Source organism: Oreochromis aureus, linkage group 23, assembly GCF_013358895.1.
Source record: "Oreochromis aureus strain Israel breed Guangdong linkage group 23, ZZ_aureus, whole genome shotgun sequence".
Lineage (NCBI taxonomy): Eukaryota > Metazoa > Chordata > Actinopteri > Cichliformes > Cichlidae > Oreochromis > Oreochromis aureus.
In genome coordinates, this window is record NC_052963.1 from 11,528,921 (window position 1) to 11,539,271 (window position 10,351).

Genomic DNA, 10,351 nt, shown 5'->3' on the forward strand with positions numbered 1-10,351 from the left:
GGCTTGTTTTTCTGGGGTGGGTTTGTAAAAAACACACTTGTCTTTTCAGCCTGCATGTGGAATTTAGATTGTAATGGAGAAAAGAGTCCCATGCCGGCTAAATGAAACGTGGTAGATGTGCACGATTTACCAGAATGAAATAAAGCATCAAATAACTTCAGTTTATATTAGAAGCGTGGACGTAGCTAGAGTTCAGTTTTATTTGCCACCTGCGAACGTGAAGCTCGGCTCCACCTGTTACTCTGCAGTCCCGTTTCCAAAAAAGTTGGCATGGTGTGTTGACTTTAACTTTATTTTAACTTTAGATTAAATTAAAAATAGTACAAAGATAACATTAAAATCACAATCCAGCGTCTGTGAAGCTGCACACACTCGTTCACACACACGTTAGGCACTAACTAACCATTAATATGTGATCAGCCAATCACACGGCACCAGCTCAATGCATTTAGGTATGCAGACATAGTCATGGCGATCTTCTGAAGTTTGAACTGAACATCAAATTGGGGAAGAAAGAGGAAAGAAATAATTTCCTGGTCTGATGAGTCTGGAGTTCTGCTTCTGGTAGAGACAGAATTTGGCATAAACACCCTGAATCCATCCTGCCTCGTATAAATGGATCAGGCTGGTGGTGGTATAATGGTGTGGGGGATACATTTAATCACCACAGCCTACCTGAGAACTGTTGCTGACCATGTCCATTCCCTTTATGACCACAGAGTGCCCATCTAATGATAGCAACAGGCTAACACACCATGTCACAAAGGTCACATCATCTCAAACTGGTTTCTTGAGCATGACAATGAGTTGGCTGTACTTAACTGGCCTCCACAGTCACCAGATCTCAATCCAATAGAGCACCTCTGGGCTGTGGTGGAACGAGAGATTCTCATCATCGATATGAAGCCAACCAATCTGTAGCAGCTGTGTGATGCTATCTTGGTGATGTGGACCCAAATCTCTGAAAAATGTTTCCATCACCTTGCTCAGTCTATACCACAAATGAATTAAGACAATTCTGATTTGCATTCTCTGACTAATAAGGTGTACCTAATAAGGTGGCTGGTGATTGCAATGCCTTGCTTTTTGAGACCATTCCACATGTATCACACCAGTAAGGCTCGATACAGGCTTTGATTACATTTCACATACATCCCAAATCTATGCCTGTACCTGAGACTTTAAGTAGAGACAAACCCAACTCTACAAAGTGTTTTAGCTTATTTCAGCTCCCGTGGTTTACCTAAGTTTAGTCTAGCTCTAAATGGACTAAACAACAGAATGCAATCAGCATTTATGAGTTAAAGAAGAGTATTTTTCTCTCACGCTGGCAGAGACCAAAAAGTAGAGTGAATATTAAAATAAAGCTAATGTGTCTTCTGGATGCGAGCTGCTAATAAAATGTCAATCTCACTTTTCACATTCCTTCCAAATGGGAAAAAGTATTATTTGTTGTTCCCATTATAAAACAGGGAAATGTGTTTACCAGTGAATGCAAAGCCAATTGTGCGTCCTCAGACTGCAAAAGTAAGCCATTCTGTCAGCACATGTGGCCACTGGTTTCCTGTTCTCGCCTCTTTGTTCTCTACCTTTTTGCAGAAAGAGGTTCGTGTCTAGTGGGTTAGTGTCCATCACTGTGCCTCAGAGTGTGCATGCTTGTCGCTGTCATGCGCCCTGCTGGTGCATCATTAGGTATGGCTTTTTATTAGCCTCTGGTGTGGTGGAGATGGGGAGGGTGGGAGGGTGGGGGCGGTCAGCATCGCTCTGGCAGTAAACTAGCACAGCCGTCAGCCCTGCACACAGGAACAAACACCCCATTAAACCAAGGCCTTCACATATTACTGTAATAAAAGCCCCTGCTCTCGCCTTTATGGGCTTTTTAATTATGTCTATTCGTCTTCCCGGGCTTGTGAGCAACAGTTCATGATGAGCCCCATTTCATGAATACTCCACCACTGGCAGAAAGCTGGAGGGGGGTGAATTAAAGGGGAGAAAAAACACACAAAACAAAAAACATGAAAATGGCCCGAGTCTGAAAAAATGACTATTGTTCCTGGAATGGTACTTTATATTTTACCTCGCAGTGTGTTGTCAGTGCGGCTACTTTTACCATTTTTTCCCCCTCCAGAGTTATCTTTGTTTTAGATGTGGATTATTACAAAGATGGAAAAATCTCATGCAGCTCAAGTGAATTGCATGGCAGCTTGGTAGTAATGGCGTGTATTAAATTAGCTCCCAGAGAACAGGGCAGAGGCTGGACAAGCTGGGAAAAAAAAAAAAAAAAAAAAAAAAAAAAAAAAAAAAAAAAAATATGAACCAAGCAAATCATCCATGCATGAATTTAGCAAAAAGAGTCTGCACCCAGGCTCATTTTATACCTCGAGTACTTTTCCTTTGGTGCGTTTTTACATTCTAGTTTGTTCAAAATTATATTGGATTTACAATAAAGGTCAGGCAGTGGCCACACCCGCCCTGCACCATATGAAAAATCTGGATCATATACAGTAATGTATTCACACCTTGAAGCAGGCTCAATGTAAGACCCTGCCTGGTATTAAAGGATACTGATTGATAGAGCAATATAAAACACGTTGTGTTAACAGTGTACATTTTATGGCCAAGTCATTTTCTCGCAAGGCTGGCCACTCCGGCTCAACCCCTTAACCCCAAGAGTACCTAAGCATGCAAGCATCACTGTGGATGCCACCAAGCAGAAGCGAAAGCAGAAAAGGTTTAGCTGTGAAGAACCTTGATTACCCCCCATGTTCGAATTTGGAATTTATGTCCATTGCATAATGAACTTTGGTTAAATAGACTTCTGGTCCTTGATCTATACTCAAAGGGAGGAAAACAGAAGAAATAAAGGTCGAGGCATGGGTATGAATGCTTTATTTTCTTCTTACTCAGGTGCAAATAGAGTATCCGGTGGGTTTGCGAAGTCTGCTGCAAATCACAGTGCTGGTGAAAACTAACACCACAGCAAGCACCATCCAGACTCCACACAGCAGGGCTACTGCTGAAAACAAGGCTGAAAAAGGGAGGATGAGGACACAGAAGACAAATATTACCACTTCTATTAGCAGTTGAGAGAAAACTCAAGGGAGTGGGAAGAAAGTCAAGTCAGAGAGGTTTTTTTTTTTTTTTTTTTTTTTTTAACCCCTTGAGTTGCTTTGTGGGTGTCTTACCAGCTCGAGTGACTTCTTGTGTCTGCTGCAGAGAAACTGGTTCTGGAGGAAGCTCAAGCGGCTCAGTCGACCCCTCTTCCAGAACGTTCTCCTCCAGCAGGATGGGGCCCAGAGCAACCGTCCCCTCCCACCGCAGAGCTGCATAAAAATAAGCAAATCCAATATGGGTTGGAAGGGAAACAACAATCTTCTTAGTGCATTTAGCCAGCTGAGTAAACCATTCCCGACACGACTGATTGGTTGGACAATTAAAGGGATTAACTCAAAATCAATCCACCACATAAATGGCATGTGTGCCAAATGAGCGCAAGCAAGCTCGTCTAAACACGGGTGGAGCCTCTGCTTGTGTAGGTTTGTGGCTGATTGTATTATACTCCAAATGAATGCATTTAAACTAAATTTAAAAAAGAAAAAGTATTTCTAAAATATGCATGTTTGCTACTTTTATGACATTTTAGACAGCCTCGTATCAGCTAGGCACAGCCCCTTAAAAAACACCTTTTTAAAATAATGTTTGCAGAAATTAAATCAACAGATTCTGCATATGCAAATGCTTTTCATAATGAAAGTGGTTAGAATAGCATAATTTCCCCCCCACTGGGCCGGCATCACATGTTCAGGACCTATCCCAGGTTGTCATGTAGAGTCGCTTCTGCAAACTGTACCATCATTTGCTGCAAGGCTTCTTTTCCATCTCTGCGTGCTGCAGCTGGTCTCACAGCAGCTACACACCTTATTGTCTCCACCTGATGCCACCCATCTGTCCAGAGCCGAAAACGCATTGTTAGGAGGAAGCGCAGCAAAGCTTTGCATTAGCATTAGAGCCATGGCAACGAATCTGAAGGCAAACACCTGTACAGTAGAGCCATCTTTGTGTAAACTGACCTCTTAGCTTCAGACAGGAATGAGCAGGCTTTGTGCTCCGAGTCGACGGGTGCAGAGACTGGCGTTGCTTTCAGGTGACATGTGATGTAGAGCTATGAGAAAGTTAAACGACATGGAAATGTATTAATGTTCAGAATGGATGTGCTATATGATAAACTGCATCAGGAGTCCTGACAGGTATGGAGAGCCAAAACTGCCATAATTTAAAAAACTATTTGACTCAAAACAAATATGCCATTAAATGGACAAAAAAAACCCCAAAAAACCCCAAAAAACCAAAAACTCGTTATTACACAATTTGTGATTTATTTGCTTCAGTATTCGTGGGCAATATACATTCCTACCTTCACTTATGATAACGGGATCTGGGTATAACCAAAAGAAGGAGACTATGGATACAAATTGCAGAAATACACTTGTTCTAAAAGGTGGTCAGGTCTCTCCTTTAGAGATTTGATGAGGAGCTTTGTCATTCAGGAGGAGATTAGGGTAGAGTTCATACTCCTCCATATCAAAAAGGACCTAGTTCAAAAAAAGTTCAGGCATCTGGAAACCTCCCAGATGAGGTGTTTTGAGTTTGTAACCCTGGGATCAGGCCCCGTGGCAGACCCAGGACCTGCTGGACAGATTATATCTCTAGACTTACTTGGGAATACCTCATCGTTCCCCCAGAACAGCTGGAGGAGTTTGCCCAGAAGAGCAAGTTTGGGCCCGTGTATACAGAAGCACAGGAGAAATGTAGAAGGAAGAAATGTAGGAAACGAGAATTCTAAAATAAACCTTCAAAACAATTAAATATAATATAATTATAATTAGTTCTTATTGCATTTCCTGTCAAACAAAATAAAACAGTAATTATTTAAATATAAATGGAAAATTCTAAAGAAAATAAAATGAAAAGTACATTTAAAAATGCATAAAATTAAAGCAAATACACATAAATATGAAACTTAATTCATATAAGCTTTCCTAAAATTCCTTTGGACGTCACTGTGGCGCATTTCATGCCGAATAATTTTTTTATAACCTTTTAATTTTGGCACTCTTTGTCCTCCACAGCCCGGTGTTCTCACAAACAACGTTAGCCCATTTCACATTAGCACATCAATAGCAAAGTTTTTAGGCTCTTATGGATTCAAAGTGGCTTGCTGCATTTGGGAGGTAACGGTTTCTAAATGGCAAACTGATCAAAGTTAATGTAATGTTACGATCCAACGCTGACGTAAAAGGCACACAAGAAAAGGTTTTGTGGAGTTGATACTGGTTCATATTTATGGCAGGGATCCTAAACCTATAAAATGGTTATCAATGGTTACCACAAAGGGCATTCATTTCCTCCATTTCCACACAAAGCTTCTGAGGATACTGTAGCCCCGAAACAACACTTTCAAACACATATATTAGGTGTCGGCTTGCTATATATAAAAACTAACAGAAGGCAAGAAGAAAAAAGTAAAGTGGTTAAACTAACACCTCAGGTGCTGCAAATCGCACCTCTCTATAGTAGCTTTAGGATACGTGATCAGTAGTTTCAAAACTGCATAAACACATCTTTATACTACTTACAGCCTTCCTGTCATCTCGGTGGAACCTGAAGGCCTTCAGCTGGAAGTGAAGTTTATCCTCGTGGCTCCTCGGCATGAAGTAAGACTTGGATCCCGTCAGCTTAGTGTCAGTTAAACATCTCATGATTGAAGAAAAAAAAAAAAAAAAAAAAAAAAAAAAAAAAAAAAAAAACGGGCGTGAGTTTTACATGCAAAAATCTGCTGATTATATGCACCATTTGTTACACAACTGTGACCCAAACAGTAAATCTTGATTATTATGTCTAGCTGACCCTTTGAAACAAATACAGCCAGTGACTGTTCGTATTTAGTGTCACTTTAAGGTACAGTATTCCACAGACGATCCACAGCTTCTCACCCGTGGTTGTTAATGAGGCTGTATCTGGGTTGAGAGTATGGATCTGGGTTCGCAGTGGCCACGCAGCCGTCCACGTAGACCCTCAGAGGTATGTGGTTACCCCTGAGGACCGCCGCCTCAATGTGCATCACGTCATTCAGGAAATAAACGCTGGAAGGCCTCTGCGACTGCCAGTCCTCTAATCAAATACAGAGGAAAAAGGTATGAGTGTAATGCTGGGGCCATCAATCCGATTAGATGAAACTAAAATGATGCCCGTGGGAGAGAGTGTGGCACTGTTTCAGCAGACAGTAGGATATCGGTACTGGAACAGTAAGAGAAAAATACTTTAAAGAGGACAATAAATGAATCATTAACCTGAGTAGGAAACGCAAATGAGGTCTGTGCCTTTAAAAACTAGTTTAAAACTTTCATAATTTCCTTCATAACTGCATCCAGTCCAGACAGGTTTATAGTAAGTAAATCAGAGCTGGAGGACGGTTCTGCTCATATGATGACGATGATGAACACCAGTCTGGTGCGGTGCCTGTCTGCAGCGCATAGCTTAGAATTAATTAGAAAACACACAATCAGCAGTATATTGATCACTCCATTGTGCGAGTGACCCTGTCGGGTCAGCTGCAGCCTACGAGGCATGTAATTTCAGCTCATCACCATGCAAAAGTTTCACTCCTGTTTATCAAGTCGGTGTTTAGCATCTTTAACAGTCGCGACGAAGCCCGCGAGGCCTCGAGTGATTGCAATTACGCCTGTCGCCGGGGAAATTAGCCAGACCGGCTGGTGCACATCAAAAGTTTTTCCTTCCCCTCAGAACATAAGCGCCAAGTTTGTCATTTTTGACCTGCCCCCACCTGTCATGAGATGCAGGGAGAAGTGCAGCCACTGTTCCACTTGCATGAGGGAGGCCAACGGCTTCGAGGTGGGTCTCAAGGCATCGCTGTTTACGTAATGCCTCCTGTGAAGACAATTACAGGAAGGAGGGGCGTTTCACTCGAGAGAGCCCCATCAAGGATGAAGAATATTCACGCCACTGACAGAAAGATACAAGAGTTAAACATCTACAGGTAAACATAACTATAAAAGGGTTTGTGCATGGCTCACCAAGGTAAGTTCAGGACTTTGGGGGCATTTTTAGTACTATATACTGTAGGATGCACTTTAAACCAGTTTAAGCTACAGTTCTCTGTTACTGGTGTGAGACATCATGCATTCTGACTGCTATAGATAGTAATACCGACAGGGTGCTACAGATTCATAAGCCCTGCAGATAACTCTGTATAACCTGTGCTATCAGCTAGATTTGTATACTCTAGGAAATTTGGACGACCATCAGACTCAGGGAAGTGAAAGTAATAAGAAAAGAGGGTGAATTCCTTTTGGTACGAAAAGTCAAATGATTGTATAAATATATCATTTTTTTCCACTAACATCATGTGGAAATATAATATGATTCCTGCCTCTTTCCCCTCACCCCGAACTGGTTGCAACAGATGGCTGCCCTTCCTTAAAGCTAGTACTTCTGGAGGTTACTTCCTGGTAAAAGGGAGTTTTTCCTTCCCACTGTAGCCAAGTGCTTGCTCATAGAGGGTTGCCTAATTGTTGAGGTTTTCTCTCCATTACTGTAGGGTCTTTATCTGACAATATAAAGCATCTTGGTGTTGTCATTTGCTGCTATATAAATAAAAATGAATTAAACTGAATATTTAGAGGGAAAAAAAAAGGCACTTGGGCATAGCTGCCTTACGTTTGGTCTCTCCTATCCATACATCCCCTCCAGCAACAGAGAGAAGGCAAAACGCTAAACTCATAGCTTCAAAGACTCATAGCTTCTGACATCACAGTGATTACATTTATCCTTTTACAGACATTTAGAATGAATCTCTAACGAACATGGGGGGTAAACCACAAGGCGTTACCTTTTATAGTGGCACTGAATTACCGCTTCAACAGGGTTGGTCTTTAAAATGAAGGTGTTGCTAATCGGAGTCGGAGAGTACATCAGAGTAAATGTGTAGATGATGGCTTCTTCAGTCATCTGAAGAAAGTATTAAACAGTTAAGAGTGAAGTGAAATGCACGACAGTAAATAGGCCTGAGAAAACAGAGCCACACACCGTCACTGTGCTGCCGCAGCCCTCCGGCTCCGTTTGAAACCCCAGGACGAGTCCCTCAGTGTCTACCGCAGCGCAGTCTCCTAAGGTCAGATCACTCGGACGGATCAACTGACCGTTTCCTAAGAACAAAGCGGAGAAGGCGCTGCTTAAATCGAGACCATTACCTGAGGCCATTTTATCCTTCTCCAGTCAATAACACTCACGAGGAGTGGAGGTTCAGCCACAGGACAAACAGAAAAGTTTCTTAATGCACTGCTGTAAAGTCAGCATTCGAGCACCCGACAGACAAGCCGAATGCCCCTTCACAGAGTGAAGAAATAAGAGGAAACGTAATATTGATCACCGAGACCATTGTCTGTGCCATTTGCAGTAATCAGCACTGAGTCTCCCATCTTCACTGTTCCATTCAATTTTCCAATTTGGGCCTCTAATCTAAACCTTTCCTTTTTAGACATCAGAGCAGAAGGTATGTTAAGTGGACCTGTGCCGGTGCCACTGCAGATAAAAAACCCCTGCAAATTCGATCAATTTAAACAAATAATGGGCAGCCATTACCTAGGAAGTTCCGCTTGACCTCGACGGTGACCTTTACTTCGCCACAGTCCACCACCACACTGTCAGCTGGCACAGGAACCCGCTCCTCAAACTTCACTGGCACCTGGAATAACATCCGAATGGATTATATAGTGCAGAGAATTCAATAAATGCTGTGCAGCTGTCTAAAAATAATAATAATAATTTTTCTATACTACCTTTGATTTCTGCTTGACTGCTAGGTTTAGATCTGGATCTTGTTCCTGCAGTTGTGCCAACTCTTGAGTTTGGACGGTCTCCCCCTGCTCCAGCTGGGAAGGTTTCTGCTTCCTGAGCTGGTGGCTCCTGACCCGGTAGCTGACAGGAAAGCCGGCCGGATCCTTTTGTTCCATCTGGTGACGTCCGGCTGTCTGCAGTGATCTTGGCAGCTGCGAGCTTGTTGTCACTTCTTCTTTTGGGATTTGGCTAAAAGTGTCATTGGTGCTGACGTTTAACCAATTTTGTGTAGTGAAGCAGAAGTTTCCAGCTAAGAAGAAAAGCACAAAGCCGAACACAAACCCCAGCTCCATTAGAAGTTTTCACAAAACAAGACAGCACTGCTGTGTTTGTCTCTTCACCAGAAATCAGGTATAGGAACTTGGCACTGGCTCCACCTACTCCTAATGACTTGATTGGATTCCAGCCTGGAGTATTTCAGTATTGATTGCTGCGCTCCCCATTATACAGCACCAAATCACAACAGCAGCACCTCAAGGCGCTTTACTGTAAGAAAAAGATCCTACAGTAAAACAAAGAACACTCCAACAATCAGATAACTCTCTATAAACAAGCAGTTGGTGAAAGTGGGAAGGAAAAACTCCCTATTAACAGGAAGTAACGTCTGGCAGAACCATCTGCCATGACAGGTTGGGGTGGGGGGGGATGGACAGCACAATAATCTCAAAAACTGCTTCTTTAAAACTAATTATGCGTATATTTGTATTGTGGGAAAAAAGGCGGGGTTTGTGTTCATCTTTTTGCTTTTCTACTTCTGCTGCGCTACACAAAATTGTTTAAACGTCAGCACCAGTGACACTTTTAGCCAAATCCCAAAAGGGCAAATGCTGCCATCTGCTAAATGTCCAGCAATCATGTTGGTAATGAACAAAGACTTTTATAAACAGAAACAAGCCTGACCCCCGAACAGTAAGTGGCTTTCACGGCCCTCGTGAGGCAAATCAATCTACGCTCTCAGGGAGTTGCCCCCCCTGCCCTCCCTTGAGTTTTGATGCTGCGTGATCTTGAATGTCAAGGCGATGCGGTCAGCAGTTAGCAGAGTTCAGCAGAGACGCTCATAAAACTGAGATTTATGATCATCCACTGAGAGATTTCACAAATGTCACCACCGCCGCTACCAAATGTGTGAGTGTGTGTGCTGGTCAGCGGTGTGTATGACGCGTAACAGGAAGCAGGGGGTGTGTCTTGAGGCTGCGCCAGCAGGCATGTCAGTCTTGCAGATGGTCTATGGTCTGTTTAAGATCTAAAGTATGGTTGATAGATAGATAGATAGGCAAGTGGGTGCCTCACATCACTCACAATATTATTTGCCTTGCTCCATATATGGTGTCTTAAAATCTTTCTAAACTTGGTAATGCAATGCAATCCCAACAACTTGTTACTCTTTCTAATTGCCTTTTCTGTGCCTCAGAGGCATTTCCAAACCAACAAATAA

General features: G+C 42.5%; 1 protein-coding gene across 1 annotated transcript; it reads right to left on the bottom strand.

Moving 5' to 3' along the window:
- Window positions 1-2,874: 2,874 nt before the first annotated feature.
- LOC116319210 (zona pellucida sperm-binding protein 3-like) lies at window positions 2,875-9,275 on the bottom strand. The gene is made up of 11 exons (XM_031738473.2): window positions 8,859-9,275; window positions 8,662-8,764; window positions 8,107-8,225; window positions 7,910-8,028; window positions 6,845-6,948; window positions 5,994-6,171; window positions 5,637-5,754; window positions 4,071-4,162; window positions 3,851-3,945; window positions 3,186-3,323; window positions 2,875-3,028 (listed from the first exon to the last, which is right to left on the bottom strand). Exons 1-11 carry the CDS (start codon window positions 9,207-9,209, stop codon window positions 2,904-2,906), a joined length of 1,542 nt encoding a protein of 513 aa, XP_031594333.1. The 5' UTR covers window positions 9,210-9,275; the 3' UTR covers window positions 2,875-2,903.
- Window positions 9,276-10,351: the final 1,076 nt, after the last annotated feature.